The sequence below is a fragment of the Rhea americana genome, unplaced genomic scaffold, assembly GCF_003343005.1.
Source record: "Rhea americana isolate MKP2758 unplaced genomic scaffold, rheAme1 scaffold_0, whole genome shotgun sequence".
In the NCBI taxonomy this organism is placed as follows: Eukaryota; Metazoa; Chordata; class Aves; order Rheiformes; family Rheidae; genus Rhea; species Rhea americana.
This window is the reverse complement of record NW_028185037.1, coordinates 13164301-13188049: the sequence shown is the minus strand read 5'-3', so window position 1 is coordinate 13188049 and position 23749 is coordinate 13164301. Positions and strand designations below refer to the sequence as shown.

Below are 23749 nucleotides of genomic sequence, written 5' to 3'. Positions count from 1 at the left end.
ATTGTGAGACGTGGGAAAAAATCTGCACGACACAAAGTGAAATAATTTAAATTTTGATTTTTTTTAAATAAACTGTTTATCCCAAAACAATAGTACMCTTATAAAGTCATTGAAAACAGCTAAAATAATTGATTACAAAATTATCCAAGGACTGAACTGTAGATCCAACTCTGTGTACAGATTTTGCTCTCAGTATTTATTCACTTAATAATAAAAAAATAAATACTTGATTTGTCAAGTTTTTGCATGGTATTAATTAATTTACTTTCAAACTCAGTCTTAGATGCAGAATCAGACTTTGTCACTAAATCTACAGTGGCATCTTTATGATAATGCACATTAAGGTTGAGTCTGAATGAGTAGCCAAAGAATAAAAATTTTCATCTATTCTAAGACAGCTCTAGTTTGTGATAGGACTAGTTACATTTTCTGTTTACAAGGAATGAGATATGTTTCAGGCTCATTAATTCTATATGCTTGACTTTTATTTTTAACTGAAGCATCTGTGTACAATTAGTTACAGTGAGAGCCATAATCCTATGATGATCCTACAACTATCCTACGACTGATGGCCCCTGGCAGTGTGTAGATGAAAAGCACCAAGAAGACAAMGATAATAAGCAGAATTATGCCGATGATAATGTACTTCTTGTAATTTCTCCAGATCAGGTGATACAAACACTTGAAAGGATTTACAAACCAAGAAAAGGATGTATCTGGTCGGCTAAAAGGGAAGAGAGTAGAAAAGAAAGAAAAACTTTGTTAAAGGCAGATTTGGATATTTCCAAAGTGAACGCACTGCAAAACTGAGTCTAAAAAGCATCTTTAACTCCGAGGAGCTCACTGAAGGGCTTATAAACTCCCCAGAGGGGATTTCTATGAGTTTTACCTGCTCTTGGGTCACTCTTCTTCCATCAGCCCCTGAGTGCATGCTCCACACACCACTGGAAATGAAATTCCAGTTCACATTTCATAACTATTCCCATTTGAGACAAGATATGGAGTTCAAGATTACAGACAAGACAGCCATAAATCCTGAAGGAGAGATGCAGTTGTCCTGAGCTTCCTGAGTATGAAGCTTTTTATTCAYAGCAGTGTCGTGTCAGGCACAGCGGCAGCTCAGGCCTGCTGTACAGCCCAAAATATCATACTGCCAGAAGGAGTTTTAAAACAGTTCTCTTGACAACAAGAGGTGGACMCCCAAAAATCTGCTTAGTTTGTCTGACTACACAACGGCAAGAAGAGCCACCTTTTTCTGCACACTACCATCCTATTTTTTTTTCCAAATGTTGTCCCATGCCATATTCTTGTCCTAAAAAGCAGCCTCATATAACCTGAAGTCGCTTTACACTGTGCGACAAAGCTGGCTGAGTGCGGAGAGGAAGACCACGATCGCCTTAGGAAAAATGTTAGCTTAATCTCCTCTCTGCCATGCCACGCAGCCTCGGCGGTAATTATGCCTCTGACTTTAGTAGCTTTACCCCTGCAACGAGCTGAGACAACATCTGTCAGCTGTGTATGATGGGATGACCTGCAGCGTACACTGATGCTGAGCAACATTACCAGCAGCATAATTGGGTGCATATTGCTTTTCCCTATCAAATATTGCTGTAATTGTGCCGACGGTGTAGTAAGGAGAATAAAATTAAGACCAGACATCACAAAGAGCAACGACTGTGTCTTACTTCAGAAAGCTGTTAAAGAGTATGAACAATGTTTCAGTCATCTTGAGTATTCACCAGGAATGTGAAAGTGAACTSCAATCTGACAGAAAGTCAGGAAATTGGAAAGGTCAATGGAACATCWTTTAATTAAAAGCATTTTACACTGAGGGTGGACATGGCTCAGAAGTAAATTGACAAATAAGCCCTCCAGATATAAAGGAATTCTAAAAAAAATGGATAAGTAGTAAAATTGATTGATTGAACAATAATCTTGAGTAAGAAAATCATTATTGCATGTGTTCCAGCTACTCAAGGGCTTTTCATAACTTTTACAGACAGAAAAAAAACAAACTCTGTCTTATTTAACTAGTTTCCTGTGCAACACAGGTAATATAATCTCCACTGCTCAGGCTTTGAAGTTGAAATCGTTTTTAGGGGTATTGGCAATTCTGCCTTTATGCTCTTTTATTCTTTTTGATGTTTATCCCAAGATACGTAACAGGCAAACAAAAAAAATGGAATATGCTACCATTACTATTATCATTTTCAATTGATTCCAGAAGAAAAATTCTTCTTTAGGAAGAAATCTCATTTCAGTGTATTTGCTTTTTTTTATTTAGCTCATTATGATATACACAATTTATGAGCTGAAATAYGAGCTTTTTTCCTGAATACAGGAAATACAGTCACTTCTAGTGTGGCAAATATTGAAAGATCAAGTGCTCCTTCCAGATCACCTGCCATTTTAAAATATCCTCATTAGAAAGTCTTATGTTGAAAAATAAGTGGCTTCATTCTCTGATTATGATGTACAGTAAAATCAGAGGTAGATTTGTTACAGTGGTGTGATTCCCATATGCTTCGATTTTCACGGCTTATACGCCTTTATTTGCATATGCTCAGTTTATGCAAAAAGCACTAGACTTACACAGAGGTCAGTTTTCTGCCGGTATGTAGCAACTAAGACACTCATATGTGTGCAAATAATTCTTGTTTCCTAATACTAGAAGTCTGGCTCCTAATGGGCAGATTAATAAAAAAAATGGTCCTAGTGAATGCTGAATACAATCATTTCAAAGCACTTAAACATTAACCGCTTATACTTATCCCCTTAAGGGAGTGAACATCTCTGATATTACTACGTGCTCAAACTGAGGTGTTGATTTATGAATAAATTACGATGGTGCCAGGTCAGCTGTGAAATTGGCCCACATGTGAACTCTAGCTGAGGCCARATGGAAGGTAACATGATTTATTTTGGCTTTATTTTGGCTGAAAGACATTTCAGCTCACCTGGAACATGCTGCCAGCTATGAGTACCGCCAGCCTGCCCTGTCACACGGACACACTGGGACTCAGAAGCAGGTCAAACGGCTTTCTCAAGGTTACAGCACAAAAGGAGAGAAAAGCCACGATCAGCGAAAGGAGGCCTGAGCTTCCCTGCCTCCTACTGCATGCCTCTGCCCCCAGCTTATTTAACAAATATAGTCCTACTCACTTGGGTTTCTCCAAGGGCTCAGGCTCTTTTCGAGCTTTGCCTACAGGATTCTTCTCAGCTTCTTCTGCTGTGACTAAGTGAAATTCAGCTTCCACTTTGCCCTACATCAGAGAGATCATACATAAACATCCAATCCTGAGTTATTACAAATAAATCACGGCGGAGTTTGGCTTGTGGGGAAATAAGGGAAGCAGCCAAGGGTGAAGGAAAATGATTAAAGAAAATAAAAGAAAGACTTTGTAGTTAAAAAGAAAGCACAAAGGAGAAATGCAGGCATCAAATTCCTAACATACACTCAGAGACCATGAGGAAATGAAGTAGGTTGTTTTCATCTGGACCCATAAAAACTTTTTCTGCTTCCTAAATTACAAAGGAATTGATCTGAAAAAACCTATTGCAAAACCTAATTCTGTTCACCTCAACTATCATGTGTCTCTGCAGAGTTGAATGATTGAGCTGGGAGCTAGGAGGCTGGAGAGAACAAGGTGCATTGCAGCAGTGAGGGGAAATTTGGCCAGCCTTATAGCTGGAGTAGTTGGGCTGGTCTGTGGAATCTCAGCTCTCAAAAAGAAGATGGCTAGAAACAGGATCTGTGTGCAGAAATATCATGCAATGCTAAAGCAAGAAGCAGTGTTTGAGCTATATTCAGGTAATAAAAAGGCTAAAATAATATGAGTCTGACAGGTAGATCCAAAGTCCATTTGAGGTCCTCCAGATGGAGTCAAAGCTGGGATCTGGGAGGAGAGTCCCTTCATTAAACCTGTGGAAAGTAGGCAGTCAYGTTCAGTTTGAAAGAGCAATGAACTTGAGGATGATACCTTTTCTAAAAACATTCTTTTTGCTAGAAGAAACAGAAAGATGAAAATAGGTGAGGTTATAGGAAAGTGGATGCAAGAACCCTTGAAGAATCAATGGAAGTCTAGAGGGGGAGGGAGGTCCCCTAAAATGAGACCACAGCAGGTGAATTCGGAGAAGAGTTATTTTATAGGAACCTAGCTTGTAGCTGATGGTCTCTGTCCTTGTACGGATGGAGCTGAAAACACATTGCCCATGCTAACCCCAGAACCGAAAGTGTGGGGACAGGGTACAGAGAGGCCCAGGTCCAGCTCTAAGCTTCCAGAGTGCTCTATGGCCACGTGAGCTCACCAGCTCAGGTTTTCCTTCATGAGCTTATGCAGCTCTGCTTCATGCTTGGTTTCATGATAGACATGCCCCAAAAAACATACGCAGAGTTAACTATCAGGATGTACTTCGTGGCTAGATACTGGCACTGTACTTAGGAAACAGAGGAGTAGAGCTGTTCATTTACACTGAGGACTCCTGTGCTGCTGTAACAGTACAAAGGAACCTTAAAGAGAGGTAAAAGGGGGAAGTTTTTTTTGAACATTGTATTCACAATGTTAATGTTAAACGTGCTGAGTGAGACTTACACCCTGCTGCAAGCACTCTTGCTTTGGGCTGGTGAAAGTTAATRTGGCTACACTTCTAACCTTCTTAGGAGGATATTTCTTACATAATGAGATTTGTAGGGCTTTGGGGAAGTTGTAATTCCCCTTTGCATTCTATTTTGCCAATGAAACAAAGAAGTAATTGGCTTATTCTTCAAGAGGAAGAGCAGACCACATACTTTCCACTTGAGATGTGTCACTAGCAAGGAGAGTGATGGTAGGCTCCAAAATCAGGTCCTTTGCCCAGCTTAAAGTGTGAAATAAGTAGAAAAGAAATGAATAAGCGGATGAAATTTGTCCCATGCTCAAGCTGACATGATGATGGCTGGAAACACCTGCTTCTCCACTCTACTCATCCAGTGTGCTGGGAGATGAGCAGTAGAAGGAAGCAAAGGAAAAATATAAAGTGCTCTCCTTGCTTGGGATCATCTGAACCCAATCTACAGGGGACCATTGAAGTATTTAGAGAAGTCCTATGGATTGCCAGTGCTGGTTGTTCTTCATGCAACCTGTGTAAAATTAGCATCTGTCTCTTTTTCRGATCTCAGTAAAGTATATCAATCCAAAAGAAAAGCTTCTATAACTCTCTAGAGGGCTTCTTACCGTGAGTTCCCCAGCCTTGACAAAAGGCCACCAGCCTCTGACACGCTTCTGCTGAAATATAGAGATCTTGTTTTCTTCACTTACTGCCACAACCATGTTTAGGTCACAGCTCTTGGCTGTCTTGGCTGCTCGAGGGAACCCATTCAGGTTCATTTCAAGCGTGCCTGGAGGGAGAAATAATGCAACAACATTCAGAGACTGGRCAGACGTGAAAATACTCAAAACAGCAGTTTCCAGCTAAGATATGCAGAGCAACACAGCAGCTTGGGCCCAAGCTGCTGGCTGTGAAGCTTTTTGCATCATCAGCCATTTCTTAATATTACATTAGCTTTGTCTCATCTGAGTTCCTAGTTATTCTGTCTCCAAGAAATGGTATAAGTCTGCAGTTTGGTACTTCAGAGACATACAAGCAAACTTTGGGTCCCAGACACCTCCTTGTATGTACCTCTATAAAATAAGGGTCTGGGGAAACCTCTGATGAAGTTCCGACAGTTTCTTTGCATACTTACCCAAGAAATCATCTGAAGACAGTCTTTCGAAGTCCCATACCTGAAGCACCAGCTCAGCGGGTATTTTGCGCTCTGTCTTTTCCAAGGAAAATATGTTTTCTCTTTTACTAACCACCATTTGTTTCTCTGCTGGGAGATAGCGGAAAGGGAACACAAAGCGCCAGTTGAAGTTCCCCTCTCCCGTCAAGGAGTTGTAATGTACATCTGTCTCCTGCTTGTCCTCTTCCAGGCCCTTTATCCACCTACAGTAAGCACATAGTTGAATACATGGTAGTCACCAGAGGAGCTTGAATTGTGGTTTTTAGCATTCAGTTACAAGAATGATCTTTTCCTAGCTCTTCCCCAAACAGTAGGAAGTAACAGTGCAGTTCAGGGCTGGGGCAGTGCAGTGATGGCCATAGCTCAGGGGTCTCAGCAGCCTCGCAGTTGTGGCACAGAATGTAACCATGGCCGGCRATGATCAAAACTTGAGAGTCAGAACATGAATTTTATTTAGATCGGACAGGAAAAATTCCACTCGGCCATTTACTATTAGCCAGGAGGTCTGTCTTGTTTTGGACAGGCAATAAGAGCACTATTTTTATATCCTTCACTAACCACACTCTGTTCACGTTGTGCCACGCTAATAAATCTTGTGACAGTGTTTCAGAACTGATTTAAGTGCTTGGTGTTAGCATCCAAATTGTTTGCACTTGCAGTTTAAGGGCGTAAACGTTGAGTAAACATAGCTGGAGAAGTCTCTGAAGTTTTTCTTCTGTTTTTCTCTTGTTTTCTGATACAGTGTGAACAACCCCTGATGTGCAATGATACATTACAAAAGGACAGTGCTTTCCTAAGCATATATTATCTTCTCTTTCAAAATTAATGATCCAGCTATGTATGCTTCAGATCTGAGGATGATTTATTACAGCTTGAATACAGATTACATTTTTTTGCARTATGGTCAAAAAAAAGGGGCCACCTTCCTGCAAGCCCCATTATTTCAAAAAGCAATGGTGAAAAACAAGAACTATCCCAAGCACACCAGGTTCCCTAGGGCATATCTATGCCTGGTAACAGATTCTGGTATCTGGGCTGCTAAGTGCACTACCTGAACATAATAAGATTTATGTCTTAATAATTAGGGCACAGAAGCACAGAAGTTCTCTGCTCCTGGCTTTCCTTGTCAGCCTGCTCCGGTGCAGACAGCTATGCTGTCATGCTACAAGGCAGCTCAGCCCAAAGGGACTGCCTCGTTATTTCCTCACTTTCTAACCTGCACCAAGTTTTGTGCTGTCAGAGCTGCTCTGCTACTGCACCGAATGCATTAATTTAATGCTACGGTGGGTATATCCGTGTGAGCGCAAGTAATTTCAAATTAAACTCCTCTAAAGGAACTGCCAGGGAGGTTTTGCTTGGCTGGTCTGCGCAATAATCACGCTTGCTGCGTCCCGGGAGCTGTGTGGCTGTGTTAGTCCACTTTGCCCGGGCCGGTAGCTCCTGCTCCAAAGGACTGGCACCACTCCTGGTGCCCCACATAGCTTGGCCAGAGCTTGCTCAGGTTTCTCTGGCAAAATGCGTGTAGGTATACCTTGCAAAGGAATAAGAGCTGCCACCAGACTGCTCTGTCTTTATGCTTATTTTGGCTTTGTCGTTATGTTCATTTGACTCTCAGGATGGGCAAAATGGAAAACACTTCCCCTGCTCCCCCCTAGTCAGTCCTAGTGCCCCTCCTGCACCTCTCTGTGTCTGATCATCTGCAGTGCAGGAGGTGGTAGGCAGGAGATTCACTTTTCCATGTGCCTAACATCCTGGAAATTCATATTGGTATAATCATTTCACTCTCTAATATTGGAAATATAGCAAGAAATCTAAGATCAGTCTCTCACCAGAGATTTCCAGTACTTTGTGCTTCTACTTACACCATAATTTCTCCCTCCTCCCTAGCTAATACCTTCATTCAAGTCCTGATCAGAAGCAGAAAGTGCAAAGGAAAGTAATTTTAAGCAGTAATGTGCTGCAATATCAGGAAAGAGCTTATTCAGGAGTCAAGCTCCACTTTCACTCTTTCTTCATTTTATATAAGTGAATTCCTTCTCTTTTACTGATCATCATGGTAATTGCTCTGAAGCTGACACARGCTTTAAGATTGTGGCAGCATCAAGAAGGAGAGCAGTAGGTGCCAGCGTAACGTTCTTCCCACCGTGTTCACGGTCACTCACTCMCATAAGGAGTGACTAGTTAGAAAGAATTTCCCGTAGGAATATCTTGGGATACACCTACTTTCTTGTTTTAATATGGTCAGAATTCTTTTTCTCTAATTATTTCTACCCCTCTGCATCTGTGTAAGCCCTTATGGTTCAAATTCTGTGTTTGAGCTCTGTCTGCTAAACCACGAGCTTGGTTCTCTTACGCCATCTCTGCCTGAGCAGGAAGTAAGGACTAGTGGCATTTTATGTTATTTGATTTAAGAGAAAAAAAGATGATGAAGCAGTATCTAAAATAGATGACTAATTTGAACAGGCTTCAGAGCAAAGGACCAAGGTCACGAAAAAGTTCATGACATATTCTCACAGTGTAATTTTTGTGGCTGATTTTGACTCAGRTATTATTTGCCCTTTCAAGGAGCAAGCAGTATTCGTATGAGGATGGCATCCTGAAGAACTTACCCTTTTACATAGATGTCACTTGACTTTTGCCCTGTAAAGATATTTTCATCTTCTAGAATCACATCGTCTGTATTCCAGATTATTACCCTCAGTTCATAGCTGGAAAAGAAAAGAAACAGCATTTTTGCATAGATGAGTTTAAGATCACGCTAGCAAAAGATCTTTTTTTTTTTTTTTTTTTTTTAGCAGACGTGTATCACCGAGCTGTGGTAAGATACAGGTGAAAACCTGGGTCAAACTATATCATGTTTTTATAAAGTAAGAAATGTTGTAGCTGTGCAAATCTCTCAAAGCAGGATCATCCTCAGGCCCCTTCTGTTTATTAGAGAGTCTAGTGACAGAGGGGAGATGATGGCTCCTCTCAGCTCACTGGACATGCAGAATGACAGAAGGTATCACTGCCAGCTTTGGGAGAGGGGAAGAGTCCTTGCTTTTTYACCTGCCATTTTCAGTTCTATTCACAAAAATACTGCAGTGAAACAGGGCTAGGTTGGTCTGAACGACATYAAGGGAAGAGCCTCCAAAACAGTGAGCTAATAAAAAAACACAACTCCCTGGGAGGTGCTTTTCTAAAGAAATGACTAAAAAAATATGGTATTCAGTGCAATCCAGTTCATTAAAAGGTAAGTAAGTGAGGTACTGTTCAGAAAACTTTCAGTAAGCAAGTTCAACCATCTTTAGGAACAGCAATAAAAGGAATTAAGCTTTTTCATCCTTTGTATATATAAATATTTATAGTGGTCATTCAGTGGTCGGGAAGCTTAAACTGAAATATAGGTGTTGCAGGTCACAGAAAAATTTAGTATTTGAAAATCTAGGTATGCCTTGAGTCATTATGTGAAGTGCAAAATAAAAGATATGTTTGGAAACAATGATATTATGATTTTTCTGAAATGTCACGTACTATGTTGGAAATCACCCCACCCTCAGGTGTGAAACTGGTAGACAGATCCGTTTGCCTCACTTCACTCAGCAGCTGCAGTCAGTCCTGCCATGAAGACTGYATCAGAGAGGCATCCTGGGTTCTTGCATCCCAGGTTCTTGCAGGCCAACTAGAGGCCAGTCTCAAGGCCCTTTACTGGGAAACCAGGYAGCATGAGCAGCCAGTGGGTCCAGGAGGTCCAGGAGCTCATGGTTGTACAAGGAGCTCTTCAGCAGTTGTGAACCATGAAAACCAGATCTCTACCCTAAACAAGAAAGATTTCTGTTTGCAGGGCTCTAACAGACTCTGGTTCAGTCTTAGCCTGTCAACCAGAAATGTTTTCACAAAGCATCCTATGGAGTCTGGAACCTGTTTTGCTGCAGCAAATCTGTACTTTTCTGCAAAGCATGTAGGCCGTGTTTGCGTGTTTATCTTCTTCCTGATAATTGATGGTTTAGCAATATTCTTCCCTGTTTTTTCCCCCCCTTTTTTTTTTGCTCTTGTGGGTATTACTAATTTTAATTTTTTTTGGCTTGGCAAATGTCTGCTGTCAAGGTCCTTTACAGAAAGTTCTAGTCTGAAGAAAGTAATTGTTACATAGACTCTTGTTTTTGTCAAAGTGATRTATCTGCTGCTGCTTCAGATATGAGCTTTCCAAGAAAGACCTTGTTAAAATATAGGAATAAAACTGATATGGAAAGAGCCGAGAACTCTGGTAGTCATTTTTTATCACTCACAAACATTTAATTAGTCTGAAGAACTCTGTATAAAATTGCATATAAATCTGGAGAAGTACAGMTTGCTGTAGTCAGACACTGGTGAAAAACTGTATCTAATTGTACCATGTTTTTATTCATCTTTCATCTGAAATGAGAGCAACTGCTATTCCAAATGCATCTCAGTCTGCTGCTGCTTTATGTATTTCTTAMGTTTATCTTTGAAATTCAATAGGTGCAAAACTGTTGCATCAGATTAAAGATCTCAACCAGTGGTCAAGTACACTATCTAGCTGGGAGAGGTAATGAAAATAGAATTACTACTTTCAGCTCAGAAAATGGATGAAAATATCAGAATTATTAAGGGACTCTTGCCTCTAGCCACTTGAACTCTTATATGAAAAAGGGATATCTTCCTAAAAGATATGTGATAGCCCTTGATGCAAAAATTGCCAAGTGTTCTTTAACTTGTTTAATGGAGGTGACTGAACTCAATGTTCTCTTTCAGTTTGAAATTGTGTACATCAAGAGAAAGTTTTCTCAGGGTCACAGAAATTTGTGATGGTAGTTCTTTTAATAGTTCTTTCCAGACACKTAAAAAACTCAGTCTTTGAAGATTTATGCCGTTGTGTTGGGAGGAATGCATAGGTTATTACCCTTTTGGTTTTCTTGGTGAAATGTCCACTGGAGGTCCTGGCAGAGGCATGTCTTTAGGAAACATGTCCACCCACATCTGTATGCGACCCTTGAAGAAAAGAAATAAACATCTTTTTTATCCTTATGTCTTGGGCAATATAGAATTCTCCTACTTTTTACAGATACCCACACTGCTGAGCTAACCCAGGTCTTTGCATACCAATCATACCATGCGTGGCTATCGTGTGTCTCGGTAGCTCACTGTGTGCCTGTGTCTGTGACAGGTTCCAGGCTGATATTGTGTGCAGTCTCCCCTGTGATACAACACCTGCAAGCTGTCTCTGCAAGACTGCAGACACTAACAGAAACCAGAGTAACTGGATGAAGACTGCTCTTGGTCTAGTGATACCATCATCTCTGAGCGGTCCCACCTGTTCCATGCCTGGTTTATCCTTGTGAAAGAGAGGCCGAGTCTCAATATGCTCTGGAACCAGTTTGCATCCAACTCCAGGGATTTCTTCCCAAGCATTTAAAACCTTTAAGGAGAGATGCTCATATGATTCAACTTGCTCCTCTATGGGAAAGAGCAAAACAAAAAGAACAACCAGAGCTGAATTAGCATTTAAAATCCCTGAGTAATATGTTCCATTAATTATTAAAGGTAGTCATTAAAAATTTCCTTGAGTTAAAAATAAGTTTCTATGTATCCCATTAAGAAGGAAGAAGTCTTAAAACACATTTAATTCCTGTAAATAAGGGTATCCGCTGGAGTAACTAGAAGATTAGCACTTACGTGGTAGTTAATCTATAAAACACAGTGAATCATTTCACTATTACAGCAACTGCTTCTAACAGGAAGATGAAAGTACTCTGTTTAACTTCCCTTCTTCTTGCAGATGATAACTGCAAATGTGAGACTTTTTTATGGCTCTTGAAAGACAGTGAGACTTGGACTTTGATGGAGCTGTCAGAAATTAAGCACTAAGGGTTACAGTTGTACCTCATTTTGCCTTGTGATGACAACAGCAAATATGCCCCTGGAGAAGCAAACCACATCTCAAGGGAGGAGCAATGATATGAGGGCTGAACACTATGGCAAGTACATGTCTCCTCCAGAGAAGCAGTGTGCACTACTTGGCCACTGTAGGAACAGSAGACCCAGGTGAAGGGCATCTCCATGAAGGAACAGTCCAAACAGTGAAGACAAGGTGGATATTGAAAAACAGAGAAAGCCTTTGAGACCWTGAGCCTCTCTTTCCTCTCTGTTGTACTACACAAAAGGAACCTAGAGATCTGAAGAGGGGATGTCTCCTGGACTAGAAGATAAGTACCCAAGTGAGAAGAAAGCTAGGATCTCTTTGTTTTAGCAAAACAGCTTTCACTTTTCGTAGAGTGTTGATAACAAAGGGCTTGTTTCAGATAGAAATAGTAGGTATTAAGCACTTCCTAATAGCTCAGAGATGGAGCAAGGAGGATCCTAYGGTTATGAAAGCCCACTCTCTTTTGAATATTGACATGCATTTGAAATGTGATGCATTTCATCTAATTTTAGTCAGCTAAAACAAGATTTTTAGACAGAGCTACTGAGCCAGGCAGCTTTCAATGGCAAGTAGGATAGATTGTCCCYTGATAACCCATCCTCTTTGTCTTAAACACCTTTTTAAGAACAGTTTTCACCCTCTCAAGATAGCTATTTCTTTCCACTGGCTACAGATAGACAAGCCTTTCTAGACCAGATCAGGACCAGGATGGACATGTCAGAACAGCAGTCTGGATGAAGAGAATGTTGTACCTTTTTTTTAAAAAAAAAACATGTTGAAAAAAAATTGTGTACACAAGCTTTTCAGGGGGTAGGCTTTGCCATCTGTCTCTGCATTTCCTTGCTGTTGGTTTTCATCATCTTGTCTGATGTTGATTGGGCTGAAGTTCATTTTAGTGAACCAAAATTTTCCCCTAAAGATCCTGTTGCCAGCAGTCGCATTCCCTTCTTTGCAAGAGAAGAGAACTGGTAGGCATAGTGGAGTCATAAAACATCTGGCCAACAAACTAAAAATGGATCATCTCCTCTCCTTCCAACAGTGCTACTTAAGTGAGGTGTGAACTRTGCTTTGCATCTATCAAAAGGAGTTTGATTAAAGAATACATGCAAAGGAGTAYGAAGTCGAGGTTGCCCTACACTGCCATAATATCCACTACTGTATCCAGCTCCTTTTGTTCCCACTTTAAAGTCTCCATCCTCACATATCTTTTACTTACTGTAAGTAAGTACCTAAATCACTGATGGCTCTGTCCCACTCCACTCATGTATGATATGGACACTCAACTTTCTGGCAGCTTTGCCCTCCTTTTAATCTGGGAGCTCTGAAAGCAACTTCTGTTCTGCACTCTGGATTCATAGACCCCCAGATACCTGGATTTACATAGCATCACATTAGCACTTAAAAAGAGCAGTCAGAATAGTAATAATCAAGAGGAGGAGAATAACAACCAAGAGGAGAAAAGCCAAGTAGGTAAGGTAGGATCAGCAGATAAGTGGCCTGGAAATGAATGATGCACCAAACTTCTCTGATCTTGAACAACTCACTTTACCTCCGGACTTGCTTTCCCCCTTTTTCTCACTGCTCAGGTATGTTTACACTAAAGCTAGTTCAGATAGGGAGTACGTTTTGAAGAGACTCCACCAGTTATCCTGACTTCCTCTGCTTTTCTTTGTTGTGTGGAGCAGTCTCAGAGCCTTCAAGCTGCACTCCTTTCAGATGAAGATAAACGTGAAGACACGTCCCAARAGCATCCCATGTCCTCCAACTGCTCCTGGGCACTCCATCCTCGGGACYAGCAGGAGCTAGTTCAGAATACACCCCCTTCCCCTGACATGTGGATGTCAGTTCCTCCCCCAACACTATGTCACTCTACAGATTCTCTCCCCCCTAGGCCRCAATACTAGCTAACATAGACATTGCATTTATCATCACAGTTATAGAAGTGTTTCAGAACAGAGGCTGGCTCCAGTAATCAGACTTCAGAGTACCCAGCACAACAGGGCCCCAGTTGCTGCTGRGGCAGCCTCTAGGTACTGCAGTAATGCAGCCAAAGAACAATGAACTATTTCRTTACCATTCTCATCTTCAGTGAAGACCGTCTGTCCCTTAAAGACTTTTGTTCCTACTTGTATCTCTCCAGGCCTCATGAAGGGCCCACTTATTCTGTAGTCCTTACACAGCTTAGATAGGATCTCGCTTGGCTTGGTTGCATCTCGCCAYGCATTGTATCCTTCTCTGCAGGGATGGAGGGGATAATGGAGAGAAACAGGTAAGATTTTCCTTCTGTAAAGTGCTCTGACAGTTCCCAGATGGAGATCTACTTTGTGGACACTGGTCCTGCTATCTGCTCAGGCAAGCTTTTTCTCTGGATTGTCCRGTGCTACTTCTTACCTCAGATACATCACTGTCTGCTCAGGCCTTTAAGTCAATACTTTTTTGTCTTTCCTGTTCCAAGACTGAGCAGGGCTCACTTTTTCCTCTTAAAAYACATAAGAAGTTGGTGCAGCCTTTATCCCCAGCTCAGACAAAACGTCCCTGTCATTGGCATGCTCCAATTATAGGAGAAGAGCCCCAAACCCTCACCTCCTAGGGAAATAACTCTCAGGTACCTGGCGTTATTTTAGTTTGATTTTCTCTGCATTAATCAACCTACCGTGCACAATGGCACTGCAAGAGCCAGCAGCCCAGTGCGGCTCCTGCTCACCCACACGTGCATGCCAAGATGCACAGGCTTTGCTGCAGCTGCTCCAGTTGCAGCTGAATAATGGGGAGCAGAGTTGAGCCCTTTCACAGTTTCTCTGACTGATTAATTTTCACTTGTCCTTTCAGCCCATTGAAAGGCAATTTGTCAAGCAGAGAAGTTATACATAGACCATTTGCCACCTCGAACACTTTGTGAACAGTGGTATTAATTTTAAAATACCTACTTCGTGCTCAGGTTGGCAGCTACCCAAAGCCACAAGCTGMGCTTTGTGGTGAGATTCAATTAAAATATCTCCTGTGGCTTTTGTGCTGGGGAAAGCACAATATTTGGCCACACCTGGAAATTCTTCTTCAAGTAYCTCATTCGCTCTGTACTGCTCTCTGTGGCAGTCTGAAGGACTTACATTTCATATTGGCTTTGTAACCCACAGGTTGCTCGATGCCTGCTGTAGAAACGATTTTCCAAGTCAATTTTAGTTTCTCCAATGAGGTCATCTGTTCCCACCAAGTCGTGGTCATAGATCAGGACTGTGAGCAAGGAATCCCTGGGGAAAGTAGCCTGGATTTCAAATGATCTAYGGTGAAAATTGATAAGTACTTGTTAGTCAAATTCATTTTAAAGCCTAAAAGACTAAGGTAATGAATATTGTGCAAACAACATATGGACATTACATGTACCCTGCAAACTATCTCATCTATGTTTTTGTGGGTCATGCTTTTTTTAAAAATAAAATATCTGAACATACTGGAAACACGCAGGGTAAAAATAATTTATTTCTCCTGCTCTTTTACCATGTCCTGTTACAGTTCTAAGCTTGTTCCCCACTATGGCAATCAGAGCAATGGGAGGTCAGCTGCACTGGCTTATCCTGAAGGGGTCATATCCTTCCAATGGTGGTGAAAGCTTGAAGATTATGAGGGTAAAGAAGCTGTCTGTATGAGGTTGTTGCACATTTTTCAGAACAAAAAAAAGGCAATGAGTCTTTTCCAGCTTCTTCCAAATGCTCCAGATTATATTTTGTTTATAGGATTTTGGGGGCAACCAGTAAAATGACCAGGGAAAAGTTTCAAAACAAGTTTCAAAAAGCAAAGAATAGAACCCCCTTTTCACTCAGTATATATTTCAGTGCTGGCAATTTGTTATGAGAAGTATAGGGAAAGCTGAAAATATAAAGAAAACTTAAAAGGGATTTGATAAATTAATGGAAGACAGGGCCATCAGCACAATGTTTGCTCCAGGCTTCTCCATGGCACAGGAAAAACTGAGTTTTGTTTCCTGAAGGAGGAGTTCAGTCCTTCTTCTCAGAGCRGCCAAAGTCAAATTTGCAGCAGCAGCAGAGCAGGTTGTGGAGGGGAAAGTGGTGTAGGAAGGCTCTGGGGTGACTATGGGACCATGCTGATCAGTCCCAGGGCTGCTAGGGCAGCGAGCGCTCATTGCTGTTACTGGTATTACTTCTGGGAAGGGGTTGCTGGTCCAGTCTCCATAATGCTTCCGTTGACAGCAGCAGTAAGAGCAAGGACTATCCAAGTTAACAGGCAATTTCTATCTTGTCTGGAACAAATAAAGCAGGCAATTTCCCATTCCATCTGTATGCCTAGTAATGGCCATGCATTAAGGTTTATCAGCCATGATGGCTCAGTTGCAGTATCTACTAAGGAACAGCTTAAATCACAGAAACTGAGAGTTTTTATGATATGGAAGGACTACTCTGTTCTTGTCTTTTCTTCTTACACTTTTTTCTTTAAGCTTCTGCTATTGCATACAGGACACTGGGAYAGGGACATTTCAATCTAACCTAGTATAGTTTCCATATCCTAATATTCTGATAGAATAACTCCATACTGATTCCAAACACTTTCATTCTTCTTAAAACAGGCAGACTTACTGAGAAAAAAAAATCATGGATAGTAGAATTAACAGCATGAAAGAAGCATGGACCATTTGATAATACAGTGTGGATGTTTATTGAGAGCCTTCCCCTGGCTCTCACACTTGGAACACTGGGGTTTTCAAAAGCCTCATGTTTTTGGCACAATCCCAAATTTATGAGAATTACTTGTCACTCTATYCAACTTGAAATGTCAATAAATATTTTGAAATTACACTTTGCAGTACTGATATTTATTTCACCCCAAACTTAACAGTTGCATTAATTTGAGCAGACAGCATTATTTGTTGCTTTGTTTCCTCTTATGCATTAGTTTACAAAAACTGTCACAGATTGCATTTCAGGATGTGTTTTGACTGTTATGAAAATGGAATAATTTATAATCATAAAAGGTGACACTAGTTCTCAACATTTTAATCAGTACCATTATAAAACATTCAAGTGGGCAGACCTCAGCATGTAATGACCACCCAGTGCTTGCAATAGCAGCAGCAGTAGTAGTAGCAAGTGACAAAGCAGAAATCATCCCTGAAAATGAAATGAAACCATCACTGACCTTCCAAATACTGGATTTAGCTGCTTGGGAATATAGTTTTCCCTGTCTTTAATTTCTGTTTTGCCCAGTCTCAGCACAATGTAGGGATCTGACTTGCCATCCGGGTCAGCTGGGCTGAGGTTAAATGCCTGTTAGGAAGAAAGACCATGCTGTCAAGAGGCTGAAGGCAGTATGGTGATTGCGCAGGACTGTGGTTTTCCCCACAGATCCTGGGGTGTCCTGAAAGTGCAGGGTAAAGCCCAGCTTGTCTGGTGTCATACAAATTATGGCATTTGGGTTTTGAGGCTACTGGGGAAAGATGATCTGGAGAAGGAGAGGGTTTCCAAGGGTGGAGCAGATGCGAGTCCCATTCCCCAAAACCACCACTGATAAGAGAAAAAAGGCAAGAGGGAGAAGCAACACTGAGGAAGAAGCTGGCTGCACTCATGTATGTGGGATCCAGGAATGGTTTTCCATAAAGAGTGGATCAGATGTTTGAACAGTGTAAAACAACCACTTCCCTGACTGGCCCACTGTATTTAAGAGATAGCGTGGAWGTCTTTACACTCAGGAAACAAAGTAACCTCTTCCTGTTCTTCTCATTTGTTTTGTTTGTTATCTTCTCTTTACCCACCATTCTACCCTCCTCTTAGATTGTCTGAATYTCTCCTGTTCCTCTGAAATATCAATCTCCTTCCATTTTTCATGTTGCGCTCCTTCAATATTTGGTTCTCTATATTTCCACCTATTTCCCCTCCCAGCGCTTTATCTACAACATCTACCATTTTGGTTTCTCCCATTTCACAGCCCTCACAGCATATTCTCTCACTGCTCCATTATGGAGAATGTTGTATTTACATGTGTGCAAGTTCAAAACCACTCTCCTGATTAACACTAGTTGCATTTACATAATGTGACTGGAACAAGTTGTCCATACTACATTAATTATAGCTCTAGCCTCTTCAGTCTGAAGAAGCAAAGCACTTCTCCAGTCTGAGCCAGCATCCTTGCGATTTATTGTGCATAATATTTTCTGTTCTAAACATCCATTCCTAAAATATGAAATAGTGTCTGAAATACAACAAACAAATTCTGCCACATGGATGAGGTTTTTCAGAAGCTCCACTGCAAAGACACAGGAGATAAACAGAGTTGAAAAGCAACCCTTAAGTTGCCTCAAGGTTAAAAGAGCATCTGCCTACTTACTGCCACAATGTAGACCCTGATGAGGACGTTGACGGAGTGGTTTGGTGGAATCCCTTGCAGAACGCGGGGCTGCCCTCCCTCCAGCACACTGGAGTCCTCAGGGCTTGGGTATATGCACAGGCAGCCCTGGGAACACACTGTGTTTTATTTCTATTGAAAATGTACCAAGCACAATGCAAAAAACAATTTGAAGGGAACATAGGTTCAATGTTCTAAGCCTGATCATTTTAAATATTTCTCTTCTACAATATGTTATTCTTTATTATTGCATCTAGATCACTGCAAGAAATACCTGCAAGCTCCTAACTCTCCATTTTATTAAATGAATATAACAGCTGCACGTGTTTTAAGTCTATTTTTCTAAGTATCGATATTCTAAAGAAAACATTTTGCTCTTAACYGAGCGTTTGTAAATTGGTAATTCCACTCAGTTAGATTCAGTCTGATTGGAACGCAGCTTGCCCTATATTTTTGCAGCCACTATACAAACCATGTAAATCAATATTGACTCAGGCTGCTGAGTAGATCATACTGCCTGARAGCAACTGGCAAGACATTTGAAGAGAAATTTACATTGCAAACTAGCTGAGGTATTAATGAGTTTAAGATACCCATTCCTCTGAATTATGAAGTGCTTGAAGTCCTACCAACATTATTTATGCTTTGAACTACATTTGCATGTTGCTTAATGATGTGCTGGATTAGGCTGTGCAATTGCCTCCAAATGGAACAGCTATAAGAGCCTTTAYATAAATTAATCAAAATTACATACAAAGAACTATAACTGACAATGTAGAAATAAAGTTGCATTAGTGGAAACTGGACTACATAATATGTCCCTTTTCCATCTTCTGTAATTTAAAACTTTTTTGCAATTCCTTATTTCAAAACAACAGTGAACACCTGGATTTGGATGCTGCTTTTGTCTACAGGGTAATGGGAAAGGAAACATGATTCTAGATKCAATAAAAGAGGTAACTATTTATAATAGACTGTCAATGTCTTTGTCTTTCACCTTCAGTATACCTGAAACACACATGAAAATATACAGTCTCTAAATTATCCCCTGTCTAATCACCAGTTGAGCTCACCTTAAATTTTCCTATTATTCTGTCCTCAGATTCAGCATGAACTTCATCATTAGATTTTCCTCTTAAGAGCTGGAAAGTTTTCACCCAGTCTTCAAAGTTATTAAATTCACTCTCTAGATCTCCTTCATAAATCTTTGAAAATAAGAGAATGGGATTTTTTTGATGATGTGGTGAATGTATTTATAGCAACTGTTTTATTACAGAATTACTTGAAATCCAATTTTGACACAAAATATAGGTTTTAATAAAACTAAAGTTATACAGAATTCCTTGAGGAATAGTCATCCACTCGCCACTTAAAACAGGAAGACTCTTTCTTAATCCATGTCCTGCCTGATGTCTGGAACAGTGCGTTAATGTAGCAGATAAAAGTGGCCCTAGAAGGTCCAGAATTAATATTTAGAAGCACTGGTTTTGGGGAAAAGCAATGCAGATGGCCACTCTTTCCTTCTTGAGAAGGCTCTGCGACATGCCTGTGATGTACTTACCCTTTTTGATTTTGTTAATGTATCACAGCAAGACAGCAAAGGAGATGATGATTAAGTGCTGTGGGGATAGAGCTTCAGCACAGGCAAAAAGACCAAATAGCCTCTGTAAGGACAACTTTATCCTTCCCCACTACCTGTCATTTAGGAAGTGTTATTTAGTGTAAAGGTGAGGGACCTAGTTTAATCTCGTCTCTTGAAAAATGGAAACAGTATTGACAGCTGTTTCAAACCCTCCTTTATTTAGCCRCTGTCTAATCCAGGCTGTCCTCATCTTTTCAAACCTCTACATCTCGCTAGTCATTTTCCATGACCCATAAYATTTTATTTGAACGTCTTCTGTTGCTCTTCAAGTTTATCTCACATGAGCTGAATATTACCTCACCATCAGGGGGGATGCACCAGCAGTAGTGTTTTCCRTACTCTTTTTAAGCTTTCCTTAACACACTGCACCTTTCCAAAATGACATGCCCCAGCAACTACATTTCAGTGCTGGCATCATTCCAGAGAAGATATTTTTAAGCCAAAATATTAAAACAATTAAGTGAATTGGCTAGGTAAAGTGCTCTCATGATGCAGAGACACATTTGATTAATTATATTCCAAACATCACTACAACAGAGAAGAGAAAAGGGAAGAGGAGCCTGATGTTCATAGTGAATTAATTCAGGTAACAATTCAGCATTTTACAGAAGGAGAGCACCAAAACTGAATTTTGCCTGAGTCTCACCAGCTACTTCTGTATTGGTAAATTCAAAGCCAAGTGGGCCTACATGGCCTTGGCTCTCCCCTGGGCCCCATTATTTTGAGTGTTTTATTCATTTCAAAGTGTCTGAAGTAAATGTAAGAGGRGTGTTATTTAACTTGGTCCCTGAGGACAAGCTCTGGGGAGACGGTGACTAGCATCCTTACCTGTTACCTTCTTTCTTACCTTCAGTGTTGCTAGGCTGCGAGCCTCTTTCAGTTTCTTTTTGAATATCTTATCCTTCTTCTTTTTGTCTACCTCCTCTTCTACATTCAATGCAATGTGGTCACAAGTCTGCTTATCTGCAGAGATTTCATGTCATCATTTAGCTTTTTAGTGATCGATGCCCATCAAATGTTTCAGATAAGAATCGGAAAGGTGAAAGAAAATGGAAAACACACCTTGAGGATTTCCTGTCTCTCCTCCTCCACTCACTCCCGTGCTGCCAAGCAGCAGGTCCTCTCTTTGCCCACCACTCCTCCCAGATAGAAAGGTGGCACTTTTACCTGTCTGTGGCTCACTCGGTCTTCATGACGAGCTTGGTGTATCAAGCCCGATGTTGTCCCATCTCATTTCCTCCCTGCTGGCTACCTCCCACAGTGCTCTGTTCCTGCCTCTCTCTGTCCTCCCAGACGTGAACTAATACATCTTAGTGTCTTTCATGTTAAATTTAAGGTTTATTTAAAAGCAGAYGTCACTCTCAGGCTGACTGATTTCAGATTTCCCAGTCACCAAAGCCTTTCTCTGCCCAAAGGCATCACAAAACAGAGCTTATCTCACCTTGGGAATGCCCAACACTATGAGAAATGGGAGGAAGCATCTGATGGAGCCAGATTCCAAATATTGAGGGAGGCTTCCCAGTAAAAACAGGACGAGCCCTCAGAGATGGTTTGGTTCTTGGGCTGAGGGCTGGATTTTCAGTTCACTTCACTTTTGTCTTTGAGTAGCTTATATATCTTTGACTTCAATACCAGCAAATATTTAGAAAGATATATATGTATCTCAGTGCTTTCATGCATACATAATACTTATGATCATAGGTTAAACTAGTTAGCAAGAATTACTAGAAGAGATTTTACAAGGTCTTACATTATCAGTCAAAAAAAAGTCACAACTGCCTGAATAGCATGTGGGTGGATGTCACATTATCAAGCAAAAATCTAATTGCAACTGAACATCACACTTTTGTAAAATGTTTTCTATCCAAATATTTCTCCTGTGTGGACAAGTGAGCTCTACTCAGACACTGATCTCTGCCTTGTCTTTCAGCAGACCTGATGRTCACTGAAACGCTGTCAGCTACCATTTTATCAGAATGATAAAATCTGACATTTAGATTGAGCCTTCCATCCAGAGCAATCTCCACGTCTTCTTTAAAATAGAGATCACCTCAATCTCTAGTGACGTGCAGGCAGCCCTGGCACAGGAAGATGCTGCAGCTTAACTCCAAATGACATCTCTGTGCAAACAGTGAGCGTTTGTTTTCTTTCTCAGTCTGCTCAAACGGTTGCATTAGTCAACACAATTTGCTAGAGCTCTGCTTCACTGTGAGGGAACCTGTCAAGCCATGCAATATTTCATTCTTACTGTATATATATATATCTGTACACACACAAACATATATATATACAGYCACATGTATGGGTACATATGTACACATACACACACAAACACACATATATAGACAGGTAAATTTTTTTAGGTTCTTGTGTAAAGAACCTTTTCTACTTGACCCTAAGATAGACACAAAACATAGCAGCTATCGAAGTGATGCTCATGGACTCTTCTAGTAGAATCTGTTTCCCTGTYCTTGATCCTAGATCAGATTCAAAATGGAGAGAATCACTTTTTCTTAACCTGTTACAAATGCAACCTTCAGTTACAATAATTTCCACTTTCCATCATTTAGGATGTGAAATCTGCAAATCTTTGTGCATGAGGTTTGAATGTTAACCCAATATTGCCTGTGAAGTTTTAACATATCCACCATCTGACCAGCTATAGAGGAAAGTCTTAYTGGCATAACTCTGTTATCAGACATTTATTGTGAACTATAACATAGTATAGAAGCAAAGTATTAGTAATACARAATTCAAATAATTCACTCACTGTTTTCAGGTTTTCCCTCATTGGAAAAAAGTCTTTTTGCCTTTCAAAAGAAAAAGATGATAGACAAACTCCTTAGTATGAATGTAATAGCAAAAAAAAGATTTATTTAGTTGTAAATCTAGTTTTATAACATTCATGTGAGKTTTGAGCTGCTGGGTGACTTACTTTTTGCATTTTGAGCACAGAAGCATAGTATTTTGACCACCAGTCAATAACATTTTCAGCTGATTCGTCTGCWATTGTTCTTCTTTTCCTCTTTGTTGATCGTCGAGTGGATTTTTTAAAGTCCTAACAAAGCACAAAGAAAATATTGTTGAACTGTAGGACTGGTTAAAAATCACTTGAACCATGACATCAAGCTTGAATACATGTATATAGAGAATATTTTGACCTCCAAGACCTAATTAATATGTATAAGTTTCTCTGTCTTTTATTCCAAGACACTTCATCATGATCATCACATTATTAAAGCAATTTCTGCATTATCTTTTGCTTATAACAAAACTTTGAGCATTTGAAATATTGTTACAGGAGCAACCCACACAAAAAGCATATCTACTCAGAGAAATAATAATGATATTTTAAGCATCCTGATCCACCAATGTTAATTGGTTTCTCCCACCTTGAGATCTTTAAGTTTGCAAGTATTGTAAGAATTCCCATTATTCCTCTATTGCCTTTCGGAAGTAGAAAGATTCCCAGTAGCTGCTACAATTCAACCATTTTCTCCTTATAAAAAAGCTAAAAACTCTGATCCTAAAAGTCACCTGCTAGTGCAGCAAATCATACTAGCTTCATTCTTGTTTAAGAAGATTTGCCCTTGTTAAATAGAGYGTTTCATTTAATACCCTCACCAAGAGTTTGTCAGTTTGGCTGTGGAGATAGGAGTGTAGACAGAAAAGTGGCAATGATAATTAATATGACACAGATGGTTAAATCACTGGGTTCTATTTAGGAATCTTTTCTTACTATACTTYGCCCTTGCACGTAAAAGTTGTTTGGTAACAGATGAAAGGTCCAGATTGTGCAGCAGCCATGCAGCTTCCTTGACCTTCCAATTATTAAGGATGCTGGAAACACCTGACCATCAATAAACCAGGGCTAAAGGAAGAAGTGGATGCTTTACGCTGCTGCAGAAACATCTTTTGAAATGAAATTCAGACCAATTTCCTCTGCTTGTATTGTTGTCAGTGAAAGAGTGATGAGTGTAGAGGAGAAACTAGAGAAACAAAGAGCTATAGCACATGAATCTGAACACAAAAACGCATACAAGCTAGAACATATACTGTGCTGCAGCTGTCA

The 23749-nt window shown here is 40.4% G+C and overlaps 1 protein-coding gene across 1 annotated transcript in view; it reads right to left on the bottom strand.

Moving 5' to 3' along the window:
- Nucleotides 1-537: 537 nt before the first annotated feature.
- The window catches only part of FER1L6 (fer-1 like family member 6), a 70030-nt gene continuing 46818 nt past the window's right edge, over nt 538-23749 (bottom strand). Inside the window, exons 26-40 of the mRNA XM_085324673.1 lie at nt 22613-22735; nt 22448-22487; nt 20525-20640; nt 19109-19240; nt 18018-18143; nt 16833-16960; nt 14792-14962; nt 13759-13919; nt 11076-11218; nt 10665-10753; nt 8371-8469; nt 5723-5964; nt 5214-5377; nt 3163-3263; nt 538-724 (exon numbers count right to left, since the gene is read on the bottom strand). Coding sequence (XP_085180799.1) covers nt 538-724; nt 3163-3263; nt 5214-5377; nt 5723-5964; nt 8371-8469; nt 10665-10753; nt 11076-11218; nt 13759-13919; nt 14792-14962; nt 16833-16960; nt 18018-18143; nt 19109-19240; nt 20525-20640; nt 22448-22487; nt 22613-22735 — 2022 coding nt within the window. The remainder of the gene's footprint in view (nt 725-3162; nt 3264-5213; nt 5378-5722; nt 5965-8370; nt 8470-10664; nt 10754-11075; nt 11219-13758; nt 13920-14791; nt 14963-16832; nt 16961-18017; nt 18144-19108; nt 19241-20524; nt 20641-22447; nt 22488-22612; nt 22736-23749) is intronic.